General features: G+C 37.7%; 1 protein-coding gene across 4 annotated transcripts in view; it reads right to left on the minus strand.

Moving 5' to 3' along the window:
* The window catches only part of NUMB (NUMB endocytic adaptor protein), a 158,824-nt gene that overhangs the window by 19,661 nt on the left and 111,763 nt on the right, over nucleotides 1-27,400 (minus strand). For 2 of the 4 annotated variants that reach the window (XM_052646236.1, XM_052646235.1), the window contains exons 4-5: nucleotides 19,605-19,679; nucleotides 15,223-15,255 (exon numbers count right to left, since the gene is read on the minus strand). In XM_052646236.1, the coding sequence (XP_052502196.1) occupies nucleotides 15,223-15,255; nucleotides 19,605-19,679 (108 nt within the window). The remainder of the gene's footprint in view (nucleotides 1-15,222; nucleotides 15,256-19,604; nucleotides 19,680-27,400) is intronic. The other 2 variants (XM_052646238.1, XM_052646237.1) reach the window with 1 other exon arrangement.

Consider the following 27,400-nt stretch of genomic DNA (forward strand, 5'->3'; position numbering starts at 1 on the left):
GTATGCAGGTCAGCAAGCAACAGTTAGAACTGGACATGGAACAACAGACTGGTTCCAAATAGGAAAAGAAGTACATCAAGACTGTATACTGTCACCCTGTTTATTTAACTTATATGCAGAGTACATCATGAGAAATGCTGGGCTGGAGGAAGCACAAGCTGGAATCAAGATTGCCGGGAGAAATATCAATAACCTCAGGTATGCAGATGACACCACCCTTATGGCAGAAAGTGAAGAGGAACTAAAAAGCCTCTTGATGAAAGTGAAAGAGGAGAGTGAAAAAGTTGGCGTAAAGCTCAACATTCAGAAAATGAAGATCATGGCCATCTGGTCCCATCACTTCATGGCAAATAGATGGGGAAACAGTGGAAACAGTGTCAGACTTTATTTTCTGGGGCTCCAAAAATCACTGCAGATGGTGATTGCAGCCATGAAATTAAAAGATGCTTACTTCTTGGAAGGAAAGTTATGACCAACCTAGATAGCATATTAAAAAGCAGATATTACTTTGCCAACAAAGGTCTGTCTAGTCAAGGCTATGGTTTTTCCAGTGGTCATGTATGGATGTGAGAGTTGGACTGTGAAGAAAGCTGAGTGCCAAAGAATTGATGCTTTTGAACTGTGGAGTTGGAGAAGACTCTTGAGAGTCCCTTGGACTGCAAGAAGATCCAACCAGTCCATTCTGAAGGAGATCAGCCCCGGGTGTTCTTTGGAAGGAATGATGCTAAAGCTGAAACTCCAGTACTGTGGCCACCTCATGTGAAGAGTTGACTCACTGGAAAAGACTCTGATGCTGGGAGGGATTGGGGGCAGGAAGAGAAGGGGATGACAGATGATGAGATGGCTGGATGGCATCACCGACTCAATGGACCTGAGTTTCAGCTTTGAGTTTGAGTTTTGGACTCTGGGAGTTGGTGATGGACAGGCAGGCCTGGCATGCTGCGATTCATGGGGTCGCAAAGAGTCGGACACGACTGAGCGACTGAACTGAACTAGGTAGTATTTAGTATTTTGCTGGAAGGTAAGCTCCATGAAGGCAAGGTTTTTTTTCATACTTATTGTTCCCTGCTGTATCTTTAGAACTTAGAACAATGCCTGGTACGGAGCAGGAGTTTAAGAAATATTTGTTGAAGGAATAAATTTGCTAAATATCTGCTATAGGAAGAGGACACAGTTAAATCAGTGACATATAGGCTGCCAAATGGTACTGAGAATCCTGTGTCAGAAATCTGAACCTGCAATTTTATCACTACGTTCACTGTGCAACAGTACCTACAGCACAGCATCTGATGCAACAGACAGAACTACTTCAAGGCTGGGAGACTGAAAGTGGGAAAACTAAAAGATCATTTTAGAATGGGACTGCTCCCTATTTAGTCTCCTTATCATACACAAGGAAATTTTTTTTTGGCCCAATTAGACTTTATGAAAATATCTCTGCTTTTTGAGGTGTGTCTTTAATCTTTATGGTGGTGTACTAAACGTATCAGTGAAGCATTGTATCTGTCATATTTCACAGTTTCTAACTACTCTAAACAGGGGATGAAAACAGATAATATGAATTTTTCCACTTGTTCATACATCTGAGTGCCAGTTCCTGGATGCCAGTAGAGTTTGTCACATTACGATTACATCAATAAGGGATTGAGATATTAACAATCAAAGACACACCTGCAGCTGAAATTAAGTCAAAACTTCCTCTCACAAACTCTATAGGAGCAGTGCTTCTAAACTATCCGTCAGCTTTTTAGAGTTTTTCATTCTGGTAACATAAACTAAGATTCCTAATCACTTTTTAGAAAATGATGAAAGTCACAGAGAGATGGAAGTTTTCCTTTTGTTTGCCCTGAAACTGTCTACTTAAGCAAATTATCTTAGGAGATAAGGTTAAAGTTAGCTAACCACGGGACTAAAAAAAGAGATAACCCAGAATAAGTACGAAATGTAGAATACACATAATCTTAGTTACATACACAACCCGTAAAAAGACTACATAATACTTCAGACACTAGTAAAAATGTGACAGGGGTAATGTATATATGAGAATTAAGAATTATTCTATCACCACGGTTCCAGTGCTTTCTATTTTAATGATACTTTCAAGATAATAGGTAGAATTCACACTGACTAGCGTCAGTGCATAAAAAAAGACAATTTTATAACAAAGAGAAAACTGTTTATTATTCAAGGAAAGAAAATGGGTCTAATATGAACAAAACTTCAGTAACTGAGAATTTAAATTGGTGGAATCTAAGAAGGATCAGGCTATCCTATAAGTGAAAAATGTCAAATTAAGTATAATTTTCAAGTAACCACTCAACTCTCTAAATATCCAATTTAGAATTTTAAAACTAACATTTCCCTTCAGTTCAGTCACTCAGTCGTGTCTGACTCTTTGCAACCCCATGAATCACAGCACGCCAGGCCTCCCTGTCCATCACCAACTCCCAGAGTTCACTCAGACTCACGTCCATCGAGTCAGTGAGATGGCCATCCAGCCATCTCATTCTTTGTCGTCCCCTTCTCCTCCTGCCCCCAATCCCTCCCAGCATCAAAGTCTTTTCCCTTACACACCTTTTATTATGGGTAGATACAAACCAGTACAGAAATTAAGCAGACTCTGACATTGGAGAAAAGGACAGCAAGAAATCAGTTGATTACAAATTGCTAAGTCAGGAAACTTGTACTTGCAAGTAAGAGAAATGCACAAGTAATCTTAACATGAAAATACTAGTGAAGAAACAAACTGGTTGCAAAAATGACATGGAAACAGTAACTAAATAAGCTCAGTACACTATAAGATCATTTTCTCCTAAATATCAAAGCTACTCATAATAAAAAGCAATGAAATAACTAATTACAATAAAGAACTGCCCATCTACCTACTTATGTCCAGCTGCCTGTTGTTTTTTTAAGTCAATACCACTTCAGAAAGTTTTTTCAAGGATAGAGATCATAAGTTGGTAGGGTTCTCAGGATGTTGACATATCCTTATAGTCACTCTTTTGTTATACATATTGTTGTTATTTGGGGAAGTACCTCAGATCTCCAGTTGGAGAATTAAGTTTCTAAACTGTTTAAATCACAGATTAGGAAACTTTCTGTGAAGGACCAGATACCAAATAACTACGGCTTTGCAGGCCATATAGTCTGTGTCAACTACTCAAGTCTGCCTTGCTGCACAAAAGCAGCCAGACAATATGTAAACAAATGGGCATGGATTTGCAACAATACAATTTTATAAAAGGGTTTTGGAAGGATAATTCATTATAGTGAAATATTAGATCTGTTTGGAATTGCCCCTGAATTCTCTTTCTTTTCTATTTTTTAAAACAAATGCCCTTATATCCCACTAGTTTACTGTAGTATAATATTAATATTATATATATAAATTATTATATTAACTGAGACCTGAACTCAGGTGCAGTCCAACTCTAAAGTTCTGTGATTCCCAAAGCCAACAATGAGATAAGAACATGCAATTAATCAACATAAATAGAAGTAATATTGGGGGCAAAACAATTGTGCTGGGAATACGATAAGAACAAAAGGTGTTCTAATGTAAGCCAAAGCAAAGGAATGCTATAAAGACACACAGAAGCGTAATTTGGCTTAGCTATGAAATGTTAAGAAGCAACAGCAGCAAACAAGACCAATTTGGGCAGGAAGATTAGAGCAAGTCACTCTTTCTGAGCAACAGTGATTTGCCATTCTACTGTGCAGAGCTCTTTCTGCTACACACCAAAGAGGTCTTCAAGGGTACCCAGTATGTAAAGAATCTCTGGTCAGTCTTTCTGCCACACCTACACACAGAGATAACCCAGTCATTATGGTGTAATAACATATTACCAGCCAACCATGGCACAGAGTGCCTTGTAATGAGTGAACAAGACGACTTCTTTTTAGAAACAATCTGAGAAGGGCCTTCAAATCTATTAATGACATTTTAATTTCTGAACAGACTGTGTAATGAACAAATTTTGTCTTAAAATTCCAAGATACAGTATGTATCTTCAAAGGAAAGAGCAGTAAAGAAAAACACAACTTTCTATAGAATTTGAGACTGGTAGTATCTCCAATGGCTGCTTTATTAAAAATACAGTAACTTTTATCTTGTACTTTCCTAAGTGAGAAGGGCCTTTAAAGGCTTTCAGGAAAAAATAAGGATGATAACATGTCATGAACCAAACAACAAAACTGAGATTTTTTGAGGCAACTGAGCTCTTCCAGTATGCCGAATCATTTTTTGAGGGGAAGAAGGAACCTAGAACAGAAATTATTCTAATATTAAGTTCATATTTCAAACATATATAATAGAAAAAGTGGAAATTCCACAGGGACCTAAAATTCAACCTGTCTGAAACCAAATTCATTACACCTCTTCTCACAGTGAAAGACCCCCCACCACCGTGGTCGTCTTTACCATAAACTTAGGTCTTACCTTCTGTCTCCTTTCGTATATACCTAGGGTGAATGAATGAATGATTTGGAGCAGGTTCTCTTCAGCCCAGTGGCTCTGTTAATGCTGCTCCTTCTATGCCTTTCTCCTCTTAGTTTAACTGGAACTCATAGTCTTCAGTCTCAACCTTAAGTATCATCTCCTCTCAGAAGCCTTAAACACAATCGCTTGCATTCATTCTCCCTCTCTGCTCCAGCAGTACTTGTTATTGTTACACAGTTCGCTAACTTTTTTTTTAACCTGTCTGGTTTTACTACAGGTGAACTTGCAAGCAGTGCATCTTTCATTCACTAAGTCAGACATTTTGGAGTAGCCATTATGGACCACATACTATTCTAGGCATTAAAGATTCAGCAGTGAACAAAAGAGGTCTGTCCACAGAAAGCTTATGTTTTAGTGAGGAAGGACTAAAAAACCAAATTAGTAAAATGCATGAGTCTGAGTAAGCTCTGGGAGCTGGTGATGGACAGGGAAGGCTGGTGTGCTGTAGTCTATGGGGTCGCAAAGAGTCGGCACGACTGAGCGACTGAGCTGAACTGATGCTACAACAGATGGTGATAACTTCTATCAGAGGAAAATAAAACTAGGAAGGGGGACAGTGAATGTTTATATATGGAAGAAGGTGGTATTTGAAATTTAAAATAAGGTTCTCTCAGTGACTGCCTCAATGAAAATGGGGCTTTTAAGCAAAGAATGGGAAGAGATGAGGAAGAGAGCCACACACATATCTGGATGATGAGTGTTCCAGATTAGAGGTTACAGCAAGTGCAAAGGTCCTGAAGTGGAAGTATACCTGGTATGCTCAAGGAAGAGCAGGGAGGCTAGTATGGCTGAAATATAGGAAGCAAGAATAGAAGAAGACAGGAAAAGGGACAGAGGGGATTCATGTACAATGGCCCACTAGGCCCAGAAGACTTAGGTTTTTACTCTGGGTAGGTCAGGAAGCTACTGGAGGACCAAGCACCGTAGGGAAACAATCAGATCTATCTTAAAAAGATCACTCAGACTGATATCTTGAGAACAGATGATAGAGGGATAATGATGAAAGCAGACTGAGTAGAACATTAATGCAATGATTCAGGTGACTAGAGGAGCTGGCATGGACCAGGGTAGTGGTGGAGGTAGTCAGACAGGAACTGCTGACAGGATGATATCAGGCAAAAGAGAAAGAAGTCAAGATCAGATCCAGGATTTGTGGCTAAAGCACAGGCACTGGGATGGGAAAGACTAGGGAAGAGTAGTCTGGGGGAGAGTTTTAGAATTTGGTTTGTGACACATTAATGTGAAATGCCTTAGGGTGAAATGTTTGATGCTAATGATACTGACACTTGTTCATACAGCAAGCTATTCTGTACCCTTTGCTTGCATTTCCTAAGTTAATCTTCAGAACAATCACATGAAGTTGGAATTAGTATTATCCCTTTATTTTTTTGGTAATAGATGGGGAAGCTGAGGTACAAAATGGTTAAAAACATCTCCCAAGGTCACAAAACTAATAAGCAGCTGAGCCAGGATTAAATAAACACATGTACATCACCAGATGGCCAACACCGAAATCAGATTGATTATATTCTTTGTAGCCAAAGATGGAGAAGCTCTATACAGTCAGCAAAAACAAGACCAGGAGCTGTCTGTAGCTCAGATCATGAACTCCTTAGTGCCAAATTCAGACTTACATTGAAGAAAGTAGGGAAAAACACTAGACCATTAAGGTGTAACCTAAATAAAATCCCTTATGATTATACAGTGGAAGTGAGAAATAGATTTAAGGGACTAGATCTGATAGACAGAGTGCCTGATGAACTATGGACGGAGGTTCATGACACTGTACAGGAGACAGGGATCAAGACCATCCCCATGGAAAAGGAATGTAAAAAAGCAAAATGGCTGTCTGGGGAGGCCTTACAAATAGCTATGAAAAGAAGAGAAGTGAAAAGCAAAGGAGAAAAGGAAAGATATAAGCATCTGAATGCAGAGTTCTAAAGAATAGCCAGGAGAGACAAGAAAGCCTTCCTCAGTGATCAATGCAAAGAAATAGAGGAAAACAACAGAATAGGAAAGACTAGAGATCTCTTCAACAAAATGAGAGATACCAAGGGAACATTTCATGCAAAGATGGGCTCGATAAAGGACAGAAATGGTATGGACCTAACAGAAGCAGAAGATATTAAGAAGAGGTGGCAAGAATACACAGAAGAACTGTACAGAAAAGATCTTCACGACCCAGATAATCACGATGGTGTGATCACTCACCTAGAGCCAGACATCCTGGAATGTGAAGTCAAGTGGGCCTTAGAAAGCATCACTACGAACAAAGCTAGTGGAGGTGATGGCATTCCAGTTGAGCTATTTCAAATTCTGAAAGATGATGCTGTGAAAGTGCTGCACTCAATATGCCAGCAAATTTGGAAAACTCAGCAGTGGCCACAGGACTGGAAAAGGTCAGTTTTCATTCCAATCCCAAAGAAAGGCAATGCCAAAGAATGCTCAAACTACTGCACAATTGCATTCATCTCACATGCTAGTAAAGTAATGCTCAAAATTCTCTAAGCCAGGCTTCAGCAATACGTGAACCATGAACTCCCTGATGTTCAAGCTGGCTTTAGAAAAGGCAGAGAAACCAGAGATCAAATTGCCAACATCCACTGGATCATGGAAAAAGCAAGAGAGTTCCAGAAAAACATCTATTTCTGCTTTATTGACTATGCCAAAGCCTTTGACGGTGTGGATCACAAGAAACTGTGGAAAATTCTGAAAGAGATGGGAATACCAGACCACCTGACCTGCCTCTTGAGAAATCTGTATGCAGGTCAGCAAGCAACAGTTAGAACTGGACATGGAACAACAGACTGGTTCCAAATAGGAAAAGGAGTACATGAAGGCTGTATATTGTCACCCTGCTTATTTAACTTCTATGCAGCGTACATCATGAGAAACGCTGGGCTGGAGGAAGCACAAGCTGGAATCAAGGTTGCCAGGAGAAATATCAATAACCTCAGATATGCAGATGACACCACCCTTATGGCAGAAAGTGAAGAGGAACTAAAAAGCCTCTTGATGAAAGTGAAAGAGGAGAGTGAAAAAGTTAGATTAAGGCTCAAGATTCAGAAAACTAAGATCATGGTATCTGGTCCCATCACTTCATGGGAAATAGATGGGGAAGCAGTGGAAACAGTGACAGACTTTATTGTTTTGGGCTCCAAAATCACTGCAGATGGTGATTGCAGCCATGAAATTAAAAGATGCTTACTTCTTGGAAGGAAAGTTATGACCACCTAGACAGCCTATTAAAAAGCAGAGATATTACTTTGCCAACAAAGGTCCGTCTAGTCAAGGCTATGGTTTTTCCAGTGGTCATGTATGGATGTGAGAGTTGGACTGTGAAGAAAGCTGAGTGCCAAAGAATTGATGCTTTTGAACTGTGGTGTTGGAGAAGACTCTTGAGAGTCCCTTGGACTGCAAGGAGACCCAACCAGTCCATCCTAAAGGAGATCAGTCCTGGGTGTTCATTGGAAGGACTGATGCTAAAGCTGAAACTCTAATACTTTGGCCACCTCATGTGAAGAGCTGACTCACTGGAAGAGACCCTGATGGTGGGAGAGATTGGGGGCAGGAGGAGAAGGGGACGTCAGAGGATGAGATGGCTGGACGGCATCACCAACTCGATGGACATGAGTTTGAGTGGACTCCGGGAGTTGGCGATGGACTCCTGGCGTGCTGTGATTCATGGGGTCGCAAAGAGTCGGACATGACTGAGGTATTGAACTGAACCGAACTGAATCCAGATCCCCAGTCCGTCCTTGACCCCTATCCTATACTGTTTCTAAGATGGAAATACCACTCTGGAATTTATGGGAGATGTCCGGATAGAAACTTCAAAATCATAAGCATAGAAATGGTATTTAAATCCACGACACTGGATGAGCTCACCAAGGGACAAGCATAGGTAGAGAAGAATCCACAGACTGAGAAGCAGGCAGCAATATAATGGAAAATGAAGACAGCATGACCCCTTAACTCCAAACAAATAGTGTTTTCAAGGAGTGGGAGGGATGGGCTATGTCAAATGCTGTTGATAGGTTGAGTAAATAGAACCACTGGAATAATAATACAGATGACTGGACAAGTGATGAGGGTAAAAGTCTGATAGAGTGTTCAAGAGAGGAAAGGAGAGCAGAAACTGAAGGCACCAAGAAGAAACCTCCGTTTAAAAAGAAGGTTTCTTTTCATGCTAGTGGACAATCCACTAGAGAAAGAAAACTGATTATGGAGGATGAGGGATAGCGATACTGAAGTAAGTAAAGGCTGGAATAAGAATTTTGTGGAGGAGCTGCCCTCAGCTAGGAACACAGACAGCTTATCCCTTGAATAGGAGGGAAAATGGAATATATATGCACAGATGCATGTAGGTAAGAAGATGCGGTATTGTGTCTGAGAGTTCTCTTCCAGCTGATTCTATTTGTTCAGTGAAGTAGGAAGCAAGGTCACCAATTGAAAGAGAGAACAGAGTAAGAAATTCTGGAGATTTAAGGAAAAGGAAGGGATAGCCAAATAGTCATCTGAAAGTGAGAATAAACTGGACTAAATAAATGGAGACCATCTTGCTCATCATTGATCTGGATAGCCTAGTACAGTTCCTAGTATGTTTTAGACACTAACTGTGACTTGAGGCTTGAGAACCACTGACTCTTTATGAATACAAATTAAAAAAAACAACTTCAAAGGTTAATGAGTTGGTTTTTTTTTTTTTTTAGTCTAGAAAAGATCAGTGGCCAGGGCATTTGACATGTTACATGTTGATCATGTTACAGGAAATACTGAAACCAAGGATCAATGGAAATATTCTAATAACTCCTGGGATTGTCTTTTTTATTTTTCCTTCTTTAGAAATCTGTTATATTACACTTCAAAAACAAACCCTAAAAGGTGCATCTAATAAGATATAGAGAAGGTAAATTTTATAGAAGAAAGGGCGTGGGAATTTAAAAAGCAGAAAGGAAGAAAAGGAAAGAGGCAGCAGATACTCCCTCACTTGTAGAGGAAAGGACCCAGAGTGGTCTAAGTACAATCTGACATTAAGGAGAAAACACAGGAAATCTAAATAGAATGTAGATGTGAGCACTGACTTAACGTGGTCACGAATACCATTTAAATGTTTTACTCTTGAGAATTAGTTGCAACCAATATAACCATGTGCTACTTTTCAACTATGTATTCTCTAAAACAACTATTTCTAATGATGCCATTTAACAACTGTAACAGCATAAAAACTTGAAAAAATATATACGTGGCAGTACATTAACAGTATCTGTTATAACAGATATTACAACAGTTTTGGTGATTTTTATACAGTTAAAAGTGGTTAACCCCCTCCCCCAAATTAAATAGCCCAGGGAGGAGTTCACAAACTCAAATCCCCACAGGGTTAAAAGCAGGTAACAAAATGAGTGAAGCAGACGGTGAGGACAACAGGGAGCTACAGGGATGTGGCAACAGGCAACCAAAGGGCATAACGGCTACTCAGCTCCGCATACAAGGTTAGCCGTTTTGCCAGATCTGCCATTCCTAAAATAGATACAATAGTTTCAATCTGAATGTTTTCAATGTTTGAAATACTGGCAACTAATTTAAATTTATGAACTGTGAGCAGGCCATACAATGTATGTTTGTGGGAAGCATTCAGGCCCTTGAGCAGTCTAGTGTCCCCTGCATCTGACATTTTTCCATTCACTGTAATGAAAGCCTCTTGAGGAAAGCAGAGACCAACACTGGGCAGGAGAAGGCATGCAGCACTATGTTTCAGAAAACCTTGGTTTCAGGGTAGGCACTACCATTTACTACTAGCTGGGTGACCTCTTTGAGCTTGTTTATTCATTTGTAAAATGTAGTTTCATCAACTATCATGTCTAATTCACTGAACTGTTTTGAGTAGCAAGTTAGAAAGTAGGTCAAAACACATCCCTAAGTATAAAGCTCTATAAAGTGGATGGCTGTGAGATACTAGAAAATATACACTGGTATTTGCCCCTGGTTCCTGGCACAGAGCTCCTGAAATCCTTGAAATTCCCCAAGCAAGAACACAAAGAGCATCTCTTGTCCTGATATTTGTTCTCTGATCCCATCCTGACACAAGGCTCCTAAAACCCTTGTAAATTCCTAAGTGATAAGAACACTAGGAGCATCTTTTCTTCAATGATACAATCCTGGGTGGGCTCCTGGATAAGAACTTGTCACCAGAACCACCAAGCCATGATGAGAAGCCTAGGATTTTCAGTCTTTATTCCTCCATCCTCTAAAAAAGGAAGAGGAGATGGAATTGGAATTAATAATCTATCATGTCTACACGAGGAAGCCACCACAAAATCCTAATAGTACAAGGTTCCGAGAGCTTCCAGGTTGGCAAACACATGCACATGGAGAAGGTGACATACTCCAGTTTCACAGGGACAGAAGCTCTTGCCCTTGGGGCACTCCCAGACTTTGTTGTAGGTATGTCTTCATTTGGCTCTTCATCGGTATCCTTTATCATGTCCTTTAATAAACTGGTAAATGTAACTGTTTCCTTGAGTTCTGTGAGCTGTTCTAGCAAATTAATGAAGCCTGAGGAGGAGGTCATGGGAATCTCCAATTTGTAGTCAGAGACAGAAGGTATTACGAGTAACCTGGGGACCAACTACCTGCAATTGGCATCTGAAGTAGGTGGGACCAGTCTTATGAGATTGAATTCTTAAATCTGTGCGGTCTGACACTATCTCCAAGTAGACAGGGTAAGAACTGAGTTAAACTGTAGTGCCTCAGCTGGTGTCACAGATAATTGCTTGGTGTAGGGGAAAAAAAAATCTCTATACATTCGGTGACTAAAAGTAAAGTGTTTTGTGTCAGCAGTAAAGAGAGACACAGAAGAAAGACTAACAGGAGGCAGATTGAACTGAGTTTTTCTAATACAACGGCTTGAAAAAGAGACCTACCAGGGTGGCCTAAAAACATTTTATATCTTTATGTTCAGCGAGTTCCTCATAAAATGGTAATACAGATTTACTTAGCTCATGAGTTTCCTCAAATACATTAAAATTTAAAATCCTTTTCAAATGTTAAGGGCCATGTAATTGCTTGCTAATATTAATAAAACATTTGTCGAGTACAGCCAAATACACTAGGAGCTGTATATAGTACTTTCTAAAGAGTTGAGAATATTCTTGGCTTTCTTAAAATAATGAGCAATTTAATATAGCTAAGTTTAGAAAAAGATATTTCAGAGTCGTAGGTTTTTTCCCCCCTTCTAAGATGTATGTAATCTTACAATGGGTTAATAACACAGACCTGTAAGACACCCAGGTTTATCTGTTCCTCATTAATAAAGCTTCTGAAAGTACTGCTTCCATTAGATGGAGGAACAGGGAGGTCAGGCCCCCGACAGGAACAGGACAGAGTATTCAGGTCCAGGACAACTAAGGGAAAAGCAGCAGCAGTTCTCCTGGTCATCAGGGCTAATAATTCTTTCACCCATCTACTGTTATGCAAATATGTTTGGTGGAAACTCTTGATAACTGTTGGACCATTAAAACATGCATAACATGAAGGCTAAGAAAGTGTCAAAATTTATGAGGAGCTGCACTAGATAAAAACTCCCTAACATACTGTTCTATGAGATTCTTCATTTTTAGCTTTCATCAAAACACAAATGACTGAGCAAACTCAACAAACCAAACCTCTTTCACTAGACGACTTCTTGCAGATTAGTGTTGAAAGTGAGTTAAATGATGGCAACTTGAAAAGTATAAAAGGCTCCAAATTCAAGAAAAGTTTTCATTTATAAGTAAATTTCTGGAAAGATTATGGGTGATGCTTTCCCCCACCTTGGTTTCCAAACTCTTTGAATGAGTTAACTGTAATTAAAAAAACAAACAAAAAAATCTGTACATAAGAATAAACTGCCTGGCCATAAAAATAATTCTCCCCACAATAACGTAAAAATTCTGTATTATATCTCTATGAGATGGAGAGGATCACTAAACTTATCCTAGTAATTATTTCATGACATATGAACTCGAATCATTATGCTGTACACCTTAAACATACATTGGTGTATATCAATTATATCTCAATAATTCTAAGGGTCAGTTTGACAGAAAACAACAAAATTCTGTAAAGCAGTTATCTTTCAATTAAAAAATAAGTAAATTTTTTAAAAAAGAAAAAAGAATTCTAAGTGTCATATTTGTTCACATTATGGGACAGATTAGTATCTTTTAAGAAAATCTCACTAGTATGATTTAAACATCTCTAGATAAATAAAATGTTATTTGAACCACTGGAAAAGATTCTTTAAAGCTTTAATAATAAAGTAAATTGACCAGAGACAAAAATCCAAAATTAAATTGCTACCTTTAAAGAAGAAAGGTAGAAAACAAAAATGAGTTTTAGGAAGCTCTTTACTTACTAACATCTTTATAAGGTTAAATCTCTTACACTTTGCTTGTAAATAATTTGGAAATAGAGTGATTGTATAGCAAAGTGATTTAACAATGTAGACTTTGAAATCAGATTATCTGGGTTCAAATCCTAGACTCTACCACTTATTGTATCTGTGAATTCAGGCAGGTCACTTAACCCTCTGTAAACTTCAGTTTTCTCACTGTAAGACAGGAGAAAATAATAATTTCAGGCTTACTGTAAGGGTTAAGTGAGATAATTCATAGTTTTCTTTCTCATACCATATAAATTTGTGATGTAGCAAAATGCAGTGAAAATAGCTAAGAAGCATGGTGTGACCCAGTTGTGACATTAGATGTACAATGACCTCATTATACACAGCAATGAATATTGTCACCTGCGAACTGATTCTCACATGATAGCTATTTTTGTTAACATGATGCTATAACCTTTTAAAAAAACACACTTTAACATATTTTTTTATAAACCATATTAATATTTTCTACATCCTAGCATTCATAGATAAGACTGCTTTACCAAAGCAGATACATTAAAAACTGATCACTTAGAAAATACTTAAAATTATACTTTAATTGGGTTCATGTGAAATTGCTTTGAGAAATTACATTTGGAAAAGAAAAAATGCTCCACCAAAAAATCCGCTTAACAATCAGGATGCCTATTTATAAGTATGCAAGTGTCTATAGGATTAATCCTTTCTAGATATAGATCCCACAGTCTATGGACCTGTTAATGTGACTCACATTCTATGGACCTGTTCATCTGACTCAGGCTCAAAATACCTACTAAAAGTTTTACTGTGACATGTGTGGATACATTGAAAGTGAAAGTGGAGTCGCTCAGTCGTGTCCGACTCTTTGCGACCCCATGGACTGTAGCCTACCAGGCTCCTCCTTCCATGGGATTCTCCAGGCAATGAGTTTATATTTCAGACTGATAGCAGGTCCTGAATAAACCATTCAATCTAAAATCCTTCAAACTTGTTTACTTTATTTAGTATAATGGTAGCTTAAACCAGAAGTGAAGTGGAAGTGTTAGTTGCTCAGTTGTGTCCAACTTTTGGTGACCTCATGGAGCATGCCAGGCTCCTCTGTCCATGGAATTCTCCAGGCAAGAATACTGGTGTGGTTAGCCATTCCCTTTTCCAGGGATCTGCCTGACCCAGGGATCTAACCCAGATCTCCTGCATTGGAGGCAGATTCTTTACCATCTGAGCCACCAGGGAAGCCCAATTTAAACCAGAACATGTGGAGGGGAAAAAAAGAGCTACAACTGAAATACTTAACTGAGAAGGAAACGGAAACTAATCATTTTTAAAAACTGGTCTTCTTAGGGACTTCCCTGGCAGGCCAGCAGTTAAGACTCTGGGCTTCCACTGTAGGGGGCACAGGTTTGATCCCTGGTCAGGGAACTAGGATGCGGAAGCCATGTGGTGTGGCCAAAAAGAAAAAAAAAATTCTTTAAAGTAACAAAACCACCCAGTGAAAAATTAACTGTGATGGGATTTTTATATTTTATATTCACATAAACACATAAACTTTTAGTAATGTACACTGAGTTATAAAAATGACAGTAGTTTTTTCTTATACCGTCTGAGTCTTATTTTGTGGCACTTACTCAAAACTAAACAAGAAGCTTAGACACAAAAATGTTAGAAATGTATTTATCTATTTTTGTACTGTCACCCTACATAAGGAAATCTGAACACTGAACATCATTCTTTAAAAAGCACCTACATAAAGAACATTACACACATGACATTCATTTGATAGACTACTAATTAAGACAGTTTTTCTTAAGTTACCATCCCAGGTTGAAAACTACAGGATCCCCAAAGATAAGTTCACTTTACTTACTTCACCTGAAATTTAACTTAAATTGAGAAAAAGCAATAGCAATGAATGTAAAATTTGGGATACATTTTAATTTTCACTTGAATTTAGTATTTCTTCCTACTTCTCTGTCAATATTGAGCACTAAGTAAAGCCTACTTGTTCAAAAATATTCTAATATGAACAATTTTGCTAAATCAAATTAAATTTAACACCTAGTTTTGAGGAAGCAATTCTTTTTTAACCTACTTGATTTATTTATTGGACTTTCCTAGGAATTATCAGTTTTAGTATCAACAAACACACAGGTAATATCATAGATAGCAGCTTTCAGATTCATTAATTTCCATACTCCATCAAATCAATTCCTGTATTATAAAGAAACCAAAGCTGTACTTCTTTTTAAAAAATACATCAATGCTATACTAGGGGTGTAACTCCTTATAAAGCAAGGCACGAATGTGGCATCAAACTTACTTTTCCAAAGAAGCCTTTGAAGAACTTCCTTTCCTGGAGGAACAGGGGGACAAGTCGAGCGCTATTATTGTATGGGCTAAATGTCCCAGGGTTTCACAGCAATAAGCACACACAGAGGGTAGGTGAAGGGCAAAGTAGGAGAAGGGGAGGAAGTGAGAGTTTTAAAGAGTTATCCATACCAGGAGTGACAGGGAAAAAGGAAGGGTGCATGAAAATGCAGGGAAACATACTGTACGGCCTAAGAATCCACAGAAAGAGAAGAGATCAGAACCTGTATTCATGCAGAGCAACTAGTTACTTTAGCATTCTCTTTTGACATTTAAAACAGATTATTCAAATTTGGCAGCAGAGAAAAAAGATTATGATATACTGATTTGGTGAGATTTGCATTTAAATTTTCATAATAGTAAGTGGTAAATATATTGGTAGATATACATTTTTCAATTTAAAACCAGTGGTCAAATATGTGGAAGTCACCAATTAAAAAACCAGTCCACACTCAAATGATCACATAGTAACATTAAAAAATGCTACACTTAAATTATAAGTGTGCAGTGAGGATCCTTGTCAGACTTTTGCTTATTTAGTTAAAGATGTCACTTAGAGAATTCTTACTAATGCATTAGGACTGATTTATATGTATGTATGTGCTGATCAATTCCACAGCAATCATAGGGAATTAACAGATATTTTCGATTTCAAACACGGAATAAATCATCTATAAAGAACACAAGGCCGATGCTTTCATTGGAGTTGAAAAAACTAATATATTTGAGAACCAAACCAAATCTGTGAGCCACAGCTGAAATCTGAGGAATATGGTCCTATTTTCTTTTAAAATTCTATTTTAGAATAAAGAAATTTGCAGTGACCGTTGTAACTGTATGTAGGCAAAAAAGAGACAAGTGTCTGAGATCCCAACACAAATTTTTAAGCATATACAAATTTTGAAAACTGGCTGCCATGTAAAGTCTGAAGAATTTGTGCAAAGTAGATGAGTTCTAATTCACCCAAACTAGCTTAATGTTAACATTTCTTAGTTTTGGCTGAACTATACTTTAAGCCTTTGCCTTTTATAAACTGTTATTAACAGTGAACAAATGCCTAGAAAAAGACAACTATACAGAAATTTGACTCTCTTAGGTAATTTATCTAAGACAATGGCATGGCTAGATAGCATCACCAACTCAATGGACATGAATCTGAGCAAACTCGGGAGATAGTGGAAGACAGAGGTGCCTGGCATGCTGCAGTCCACAGGGTCACAAAGAGTCGGACGCGACTGAACAACAACAGATAATTTATAAATTCATTCAATATTCTCAAACACTAAATAGTTTGTTTTTTCTCTAGGTTTTGAAAAATCACAAACAGCATCAAATATTTCCACAAAATGTTTTCAATTTAAGCTAGAAATATAAAAAGGAAAGTGGGTAGTTACACAGTAAGACTAAACTTATTTCTGCTGCCAAGTTTGGTGACTCTAGTTTTGTTAGACTTTTAGGTAACCACCAGCTTTTAAAAGGTGCAGGCCATGTTAAAAGATTCACCATTCTTTAGGGACAGGAAGGTACCAGAAGAAGATTCATTAATATTTAATTTAGCTCCCAGAAAAGCTCCTGTTAAACATGGAGTTTGCCTTCTTTTTATAAAAGACCTCAGATGTTAATGAAAAAAGATGACGTGCAAAATGCATCAAAAGACAGTTATTAGATTAGAGAATAAAACTAATTTAAAAAACAATTATGATTCTTTTACCTGCTAAAACAAGAACATATATTAAAACAAATATATCAAATAGTGAATAAAAAACCAACATATTAGAAACTGGTAGTGTAATGAAACTAAAACCAAGACAGAGTGCGGAAGACATTTATAGAGACAATGGGAAGAAAAGACATTTTAAAAGGTCATCTTGCATCAGTATCAAGCAAGATAACCAAAGGCCCAAAACACTTTTTATAAAACTGGTACTCCTCACTCTGCAACTATGTCATAAAGGCACTGAAAATGGACAACAGTCGTCTTTGTCATTTATCTTATACAATCTACACCCCTAAGTGGCTAAGTAAATTATGCCACAAAGTAAATGAATTGAAAATACTGTACCTAACTTTATGAATATAATGCAAAAAAATTAAACATATCTATGCTCTGAGAAGTATATGTTGTTTAATTACAATATCTTTTGATTTGAGAATATTAAGTATGTTGATAACTTCTCATTGAAGTTAATCCTAAATTTTAATGAATCACTTGGAAAGAAAATTAAAAAACTGTACTTGCAAATTATCCTGCTTCTTCAATCTCCCACAAATTTAAAAAGCACTAGAACATTACATTTTTAGTTCAACAATCATTTGAGTGACAGGTTTAAGATGTTTGTTTTCCTATTTAACCGGTACATTTGAGCTACATAATTCTTTAAATTTTAAAACTTTTTGGCATTCAAACTTATTCCAGACATGCTATTTCTTTAGCTTGTAGGTTTGTACGTTTTTATGTTTGCTTCCATTTATTTGAAACTCTAAGAGGAGTACTTATCATCTATGAAAATAAACACATCTCCAGACACAGCTTTTGGCACAATATAAGCATCTGGCACAGTAGATTACAGATGTTTGTTAGATAAATGTTTGGTCAAAGGAGGAAAAAAGGTATCCAGAAATTTCTATGTAGTAAAAATATGAAAAGACAAAAATCATGTATTTTGGCAGACTAACATGATATGATCCGAGGATGAACAACATCTGAAGACTTCCAACTTTCTGCAACCATTTCCATACAGTGTTAGAAAGGGTATTAGTAGAAGGGGAAGTTTCATTGGGTATTAACAAATGGGAAACTGACACAGAGAGCTCAGCCTGGTGCTCTGTGACAACCTAGAGGGTTCAAGGAGGAGGGGATATATATATATTTATGGCTGATTTACATTCCTATACAGCAGAAACCAACACAACTTTGTAAAGCAATCATCCTTCAATTAAAAAGCTTTATTAAGTGTTCTTAATCTTATTCTCTTAGTGAACTTAGAATTATTTTGTTAAAGAAGAGATTGAATTTAAGTTTCTTGGAAAACTGTATTATCTGTGGCTGCATTTAACTCGGGAACATATTTAGGTGGACATGGCAAGTCTACACAACTATGAAATTCCTTTAACATTAATGATGATTAAATGAAGAGCACAGATAAGACTAAGAAGGTATTCAAACATTTAAGAATTTAAATAACCAAAATCTGAGGTAAAGGGTATGTATGTGTATCTGTATATTGTTCTGGGTTGTCCTTTTTTTTTTTTTAAGTTTTTTGCATACCATAATCAGTTATTTTTCTTCTCCTTTCCTTTCTATAACAGATTCAGACATTTGTTGGCAAACACAATCCACTTCGACAAATTGGTTGCTTCCTCGATTTTATATCTTTTATACTGAGGAATTATATATAAGAGGTCATATAAAATATACCAAAAAGCAGAAAAGTTTTGATTAAGCAAATTGAGGGGGAAAAAAAAGCACTCATTCATTAGTAGCCAAACTTGTGGCAGCCTAGCATACCAGCAAACCCAAAGCAACAAGTATTTAATGCTGTCTGGGGCAAGGGCATGCAGAAATAATGCTTAAAGCTTTCACAGCAAAGGCAGGAAAGGCCACACATTGGAGAAAAGGGAAGGTTGTGAAAAGGGCTGTCAGAATCTAAGAAACACTCTTCAAACCTGTCCAAACCATGAAATTAACACCTTAAGCTGAACCTTTGTGAACTCTGAACTCCTTTTATTAAATACACAGGCATATGCCTGGGATATATTTATGGCGTAACAGGCAAAATAGACATTATTGATCCTTGAAAAGGACTCTCCACTTCAAGTTTGTGCAAAAGGCAGGGAAATACTTAACGTTAGAGGAGTACAAAGAAGGAAACTGGGGAGTAGCAGTAATGATAGGAAGTATCCCCAAAATAAACCTCACCGGCCACTAACAGATAACTCTATTTTATACTTTTTTTCCCTGGAAAGCTGTTTCCTACAGATTTAAATTACTAATTTATAACCCAGTTATCACAGTTAGGTTAAGTGACTGAAATAGTTTTACCCTGGTTTTAGAATATTATTCATCTATAAGAGTTCATACCACTAGTTTAACATGGGTTCTGAATTAAAACTATCTTTTAGATAATGTCTGGCCTACGCTGAAGCAGCTGGTCATTAAAACTTACATCTTTGGATGGACAACATGAAATGCTCTGTATTAACGAGTGCACATCTTTTGCCTTAAAAGAAACACTGTTCTTACTGGACAGTGGATCAGTGTAATCTACTGAACAAAATCTTTTGAGAAAGTGTTTATAGCATATAGATCAACACTGGCAACCATCAAATACATACAGCTTTCAGTCTTTTTACAGCATCTTCACAGATGTGCATTCCTCTTGATTCATCAACTTCTACATGCCCAAGGTACTGCAGAAAGAAGAGAAGAGTTAGGGATATTGCTGTGTTTACTGAGTAGCTACTATATGATAGACATTATGTGGTAGAAAATTGAATACTAAAATTCCACTCAAGAAACTCATAGCATTACAGAACAGTTACGATAATATAACTTGACTTATCCTCAGTGTCCTCATATGAATGAGATTTAGAATAAAGGTCTCAAAGAGTTGTTAAAGGGGAGTAGGTGAAAAAGAACACGATAAGGAAACGTAAATGTCAGGTTAACATTCAGGTAAATGTTACCTGAATCTAGTGAATCTGAGGCATCAAAGTCTGTGCTAGACACTGTATCTCTAGACATAAAAAATAATCCTAAAACAAAACATGTGTGTGTGTATATACTGAAAAGGTACAAAGAAAAACAACAGCTATTCAAGGCCTGAAGAGATCACAAACTCTTTTTATGGGAAGCACATAAGAGGGCTGAAAACTAAAATTTTAAGACAGTACATTTGAGCTTTAAAATAGGTATAGAACTTGAAGAAGCCGTATGGGAAAGGCTGGAAAACTATTTTCGGCAGGGAGAATTTAACAAAAGCTATAGGTGTGGAATAGAATAACAATACATCAGCAAGTATTCCTCATCTGGCAAGAATATGAGGTATATGCAGCTATGAAACTTGAATACTGAAAAGAGTCTGTACTGAACCCCAGAGACAATGGAGAGCTAAAAAGCTTTTTTTTTTTTTTTTGCAAAGTAGTAATATTATTCAAATTGTATCTTAGTACGGGAATAGTCTTGGGTTAAAAAGTACAAGGGATGATGGCAATATCGCAAGTGCTCTTTTAAAAGGAAATTTATAGTCTGGTTCTGGTAAGATGGGAAAAGATATGCCTTACCCTGTCCTGGCTTCCCCGGTGGCACTAGTGGTAAAGAACCCACTGTCAATGAAGAAGAGACTTCATTGTCGATCCCTGGGTTGGGAAGATCCCCTGGAGAAGGAAATGGAAACCCACTCCAGTATTCTTGCCTGGAGAATCCCATGGATAGAGGAGCCTGGTGGGCTACAGTCCACAGGGCCGCACAGAGTTGGACACGACTGAAGTGACTTAGCATAGCATGGCATCCTGTCCCACGCTCTGAATGAAATCATAAAACCAGAACAGAATGCATGGAGCACCTATCTGAGATCTCTGTAAAGAGTCTAAGATAAATCAGAGAACATCAGAATTCAAGGTATTTCTGAACTGGCAGGGAGTTTACCTTCCATGCCCCTCCTCCCTCCTTTTGGTCCCTCCAGCTTGAACTTAACACAGCCAGATCTCCAAAACGGAGTGCTATGGCATAGTCAGAACTCTGGGAAAAGCACTCTCTCTCTGGTTCAAGGACCAGGTATGCGAATAGCTTATCCTCAAAGAGTATAGGAATCCCCATCCCTTTATTTATTTATTTTTGTTCTTTTACACCCCAACCCCCAGGAAACCCTGTGGTGGTGTCAGCAGGAGCAGCAAGGGAAGCCTCCAAGAGCCACGCACCTCTCACAGACTGTGATTCCAGAAAGGTGGCATCAACACCCGCCCAGTCCCTACTTCTGCTTTCTCACCCTCTCCCTGACCCTCCCACCATCTGGCCCTGGATGAAGGTGAAACAGTGGAATTCATGGGCACAATAACTAGAGCCCTAGGAAACACAGGCATAGAGAGTTTAAGTAACTTGCTCAAAACCATTCAGCCAGTGAATGCTCAAACCCAAGCAGCCTGACCCACAACAGTCTTACAATGCTCACATACTGAATTTTTCATTTTTACTCCCATCTTTCCAATACTGACTGAATGCATAAAACCTACATAATTAAAATCAATTTAGCAAACTGCTAGACTTTAGGTAACAAAATACCTGAGGTATCAATCATAAAGATCATAAACTAAGGGCAAAATAATTTAATGACTAAAAAATTGTAACTGCTGTAATTTTGAATAAACATAAAACAGCAAGATTCACTTTTAAGTGAATCAAATAATATATTCAGTTATATATATTTTATATATTCATCTTCAGATTCTTTTTTATTATAGGTTATTACAAGATATTGAATATAGCTCCCTGTGCTGTAAGTAGGTTCTTATTGGTTATCTATTTTATATACAGCAGTGTGCATCTGTTAGTCCAACTCCTGATTTATCCCTTCCCTCCCCTTTCCCATTTAGTAACTGTAAGTACATTTTTTACGTCTGTTGAGTTTATTTCTGTTTCGCAAGTTCATTTGTATCATCTTTTTTAGGTTCCACATATAAGAGACATCATACATTTGTCTTTCCCTGTCTGACTCCTTCACTTAGTATGATAATCTCTAGCTCCACTCATGTTGCTGCAAATGACATCATTTCATTCTCTCTTATGGCTGAGTGATATTCCATTGTGTGTGTGTATATACACCACATCTCCTTTATCCACTCATCTGCTGATGAATACTTAGGTTGCTTCCATGTCTTGACTACTGTAAACAGAGCTGCTATGAACACTGGTGCATGTATCTTTTGTGTGTATGTGAGTGCACGCTTATGTTTTAGCTGCACCACACAGCTTGTGGGATCTTCGTTCCTCAACCAGGGATGGAACTAAGTGGAAGCGTGCAGTCTTAACCACCGGACTGCCATGGAAGTACCTGCATGTATCTTTTGGAATTATAATTTTCCTCAGATATATGTCCAGGAGTGTGATCGCTGGATCATATGCTGATTCTATTTTTAGTTTTTTTTTTTCTTTGTTAAGGAAACTCCATACTGTTTCCATTGTGGCTGTACCAATTTATATTCCCACCAATAGTGTAGGAGGGTTCCCTTTTCTCCAAACCCTTGTCAGCATTTATTATTTGTAGGCTTTTTGATAATGGCCCTTCTGACTGCTGTGAGATGATACCTCTTTGTAATTCTGATTTGCATTTCTCTAATAATCAGCAATGTTGAGCATCTTTTAATGTGCCTGTTGGCCATCTGTATGTCTTCTTTGAAGTAATGTCTATTTAGGTCTTCTATTCACCCTTTGACTGGGTTGTTTGTTTGTTGATATTATACTGTATGACATGCTTATATATTTTGGAAATTAAGCCCCCATGGGTCATATCATTTGCAAGTATTTTCTGTCAGTCCACAGGTTGTCTTTTGTCTGCGGCCTCCTTAGCTGTACAAGTTTTCTAAGTTTGATTAAGTCCCATTTGTTTACTTTTGTTTTTATTTCTTTTGCATTGGGAGACTGATCTAAGAGAATATCGCTAGGATTTACATCAGAGAATGTTTTGCCTATGTACTCTTCTAGGAGTTTCATGGTTGTCATGTCTAATATTTAAGTCTTTAGGACATTTTGAGTTTGAGTTATTTTTGTGTGTGGTGTGAGGGAGTGTTTTAACTTCACTGATTTATATGTGGCTGTCCAGCTTTCCTAACACCACTTCCTGAAAAGACTGTCTTTTCTCCAATGTATATTCTTGCCTCCTTTGTCAAAGATTAATTGACCACAGGTGTACGCATTTATTTCTGGGTTCTCTATTCTGTTCCACTGATCCATATGTCTGATTTTACGCCAATACCATGTTATTTTAACTACTGTTAAACAACTACTATTACTGTACCTTTGTAGTACTGACTGAAGTTGGGAGGGGGGTCATGGTTAATGCCTCCGGCTTTGTTCTTTTTCCTCAGGATTGCCTTGGCAATTCTGGGTCTTCTCTGGTTCCACATAAGTTTTAGTATGTGTTCTACTTCTGTTAAAAATGTCATAGGTAATTTGATAGGAATTGCATCAAAATTTGTAGATTGCTTTGGGTAGTATGACCATTTTAACAATATTAATTCTTCCAACCCAAGAGCGTGGGATATCATTTTATTTCTTGGAACTGTCTTCAATTTCCTTTATCAATGTTTTACAGTTCTCAGCATGCAAATCTTTCACCTCTTTGGTCAGGTTTACTCCGAGGTATTTTATCTTTTTTGATGCAATTTTAAGCAGGATTTTTTTTTAAAAACAACTTGTTCTTTCTGCTATTTCATTGTTAGTGTAAAGAAATGGAACAGATTTCTGTATGTTAATATTGCATCCTGTACCTTGCTGAACTCATTTATCAGTTCTAAAAGTTTCTGTGTGGAGTTTTTAGGGTTTTCTATATAAAGCATCATGTCATCTGCATATGATGACTATTAACCTATTCCCTTCCAATTTGGAGAAATGAATAGAGATTTCGAAGTGTTTCCAAAAGATTTTATTCTATCATCTTGATCAACTCAACTGGTCACATACAGGTATTTATGATGGGGGGGAGGGGGGAAAGGAGGGAAGACTTGATGAAAAGACTTGGTAAAAAGAAGAAAATAAAAGTATCTCACATGGACTGACTCAGTCACATAATCTATTTTAGAAATGTGGAGATGGAAATCAGCCTTGTGTCTATGAGAAAAACATGCCAATTGAAAAAAACATTATTAAAAAGGTCTCTTTTCCTCTCTGAGACACTACCTCACTGAAGAACTGCAGCTGATTTATGCTTTAATGGCTAAAATATTTGACACTGCGACTTCTTCTGTCTGTATGCCTTTTCCAAACTCCCTCTGAGTCAGGGACTTTTATTCCCAAAAATGTAGCTTAGAAAAACTAGTATGTAGAATTTCATTCTTGGATGAATTACATCATTTTTCGTTTTCTTGGAAAAAAAAAAAAAAAAAAAGAATTTAAAAAGTAGATTATCTCTCTGCTTTCATACTGTTATCCATGAGAAGAACTGCAGAGCTCTGATGTGAGAGACTACATAGTCAGCAGTTCTCAACATTAACAAAAAGTGACAGTCATTAATTTATAAGAAGCTATAAGGCACATTATCACATACACATAGCCTATGTTATAGGCAAATACAGGACACAGATGTGCACAACATACATCAACCTTTGTTTAGGGGCTTTAATCAAAAAGAAGTAGCTAAATTAAAATGGACTATTTTTTATGTATAAATTTGGAGCACAATTACATTTTAACAACTGATCTAAACTAAGTATATATGGGAATTCCCCAGCAGTCCAGTGGTTAGGACTCCATGCTTTCACTGCTGAGAGCTGGGGTTCAATCCCTGGTCACAGAACTAAGATCCCACAAGGCACTCAGCACAGCCAAAAGAAAAAAAAACTAAACTAAGCATATGGGTTAAATCTAATTACTTAAATTTAAAGCTTAAAATAAAGAGATTAAAAAAACTTCCCCTTCCAAATGAGACACTAGATGTCAAAAAAGTTAAGTGCTTTAGACAAAGCCATATAACTGCTAAATTAACAGGTGATAAGTCTAATAGTACTGAAAAGTACTAAACTACACGCATAGTCAGGGTACCCTGCTACTCACCTGATTTCACCTCCACTTGTGCCATCTGCTCTAAACACACTGGACTCCTTGCTGTGTCTCCAACATACCAGGTTTTCTCCTGCCCCAGAGCCTCTGTACTTGCTGCCCTGCTGTCTACAATCTGCTTCCTTAGACACTTGAGAATTTGCTTTCTTTTTTTGGGTCTTTGGTAAAAAAAAAAAAAAAAAAAAAAAATCACTCTTCATGAGGGCTTCCCTGACGATCCTATTTTAAATCTCACCCTCCATTGCACTTCCTTAACACCTCATTCTCTTTTTATATATTAGGTACTGTGTATATATTTATTTGTTCATTGTTAATATACACTAGAATGTATGCACTGTGCAAAGATTTTGTCCGTTTTGTTCCCTTGTGTTCACAGTGCCCAGATGTCTGCAACACAGCAAGCACTCAGTATCTTTTGACTATGTCAACGGGCTACTGGACTCACAGAGCAGGAAATGTAACACATTACTTAGTGCCATCTTAAACAATAATAAGTCATAATAATGAAAACTTTTACAATAAACTCAAGACAGAGAGACAATCAATGGCGTAGGACAGAATGCAAATGTTACAAGCTATATAAGGTTAAAAAGAAAAGCATAGCTGACATAAGTTTGAAGGTAGGAGAACATGTCACAATTTATGTTAAAACCTTATCTGAAATATCTCATTGCTCCAATGCAAAGACACATTTTTTTCAAATTTCTAATGTTTCAGAAAGAAGAGCAAATTATGACATACTAGCCACTGTCAGCATCCTAGCAAGCTTATATGTGACTATAATGTATCTGTTCAACCGTCACTTCAGTTGATTTATTTCATTGGTATCATACATGACTGAACATTAAGTTTTACAGTGTGAAGCAGCTTTGAAATGAAACATTGAGTATGTAGAAGACTGTCACACTCAAGCTGTAAAATTGTAAGCAACAGAAAATATCTTATCTCCTGGGATGAAAAATCAATTGAGGAAAACACCCAAGAAATGCAGATTAAAAACTTCAACATTCAGTTGTTAATCTAACCAATAACAACAAGAGCAGCAGCAAATATTTACTGTTACTCACTATGTGCTCGGAGAAGGCAATGGCACCCCACTCCAGTACTCTCGCCTGAAAAATCTCATGGACAGAGGAGCCTGGTAGGCTGCAGTCCATGGGGTTGCGAAGAGTCGGACACAACTGAGCGACTTCACTTTCACACATTAGAGAAGGAAATGGCAACCAACTCCAGTGCTCTTGCCTGGAGAATCCTCGAGAGGGGGAAGCCTGGTGGGCTGCTGTCTATGGGGTTGCACAGAGTCAGAAATGTGCACGACTGAAATGACTCAGTAGCAGCAGCAGCACTATATGTTAGTGGTGTGTTTTCAATATAATGTATCTACTCATTTAATTTTCACGTGTGCTAAGTTGCTTCAGTCCTGTCTGACTCTTTATGACCCCATGGACTGTATCCCATCAGGCTCCTCTGTCCATGGGATTCTCTAGGCAAGAATACTGGAGTGGATTTCTGTGACCTCCTTCAGGGGATCTTCCTGACCCAGGGATCGAACCCACGTCTCTTACATCTCCTGCACTGGCAGGTGGGTTCTTTACCACTAGCACTACCTGGGAAGCCCTAACAATTTTCATAACCTATACTAATTCCAGTTCTCATTTTATAGATGAAAAAACTGAGGCACAGAGAGGTTAAGTAATTTCTTTTTAAAATTTTTTATTGACATACAGTTGATTTCAACTGTTTCAGGTGCAGTACAAAGTGATTCAATTTACACACACACACACACACACACACACACACACACACACACGGGCTTCCTGGCCTCCCAGCTTCCCAGGTGGCACTAGTGGTAAAGTGATTCAATTTACACACACACACACACACACACACACACGCTTCCTGGCCTCCCAGCTTCCCAGGTGGCACTAGTGGTAAAGTGATTCAATTTACACACACACACACCCAGTATTCTTGCCTGGAGAAGCCCATAGTGCCTGGCGGGCTGCAGTCCATGGGGTCACAGAGTCAGACACAAGTGAAGTGACTTAGTGCATGCACACACATCACACACACATAGACTGTTTTTCAGAATCTTCTCCCTCATAGGTTATTACAAAATACTTAGTATAGTTCTCTGTGCTATACAGCACGTCCTTGTTGGTTATCTTTTTTATATTAATATATAGTAGTGTATATATGTCAATCCCAAACTCCTAATTTATCCTGCACCCACTTTCCCCTTTGGTAACTGTAAATTTGTTACCTATATCTGTGCTTCTACTTCTGTTTGATACATAAGTTCATTAAAAAAATTTTTTTTTAAGATTCCATATATAAGTAATATAATGTTATTTGTCTT

Source organism: Budorcas taxicolor, chromosome 10 (genome assembly GCF_023091745.1).
Source record: "Budorcas taxicolor isolate Tak-1 chromosome 10, Takin1.1, whole genome shotgun sequence".
Taxonomy (NCBI): domain Eukaryota; kingdom Metazoa; phylum Chordata; class Mammalia; order Artiodactyla; family Bovidae; genus Budorcas; species Budorcas taxicolor.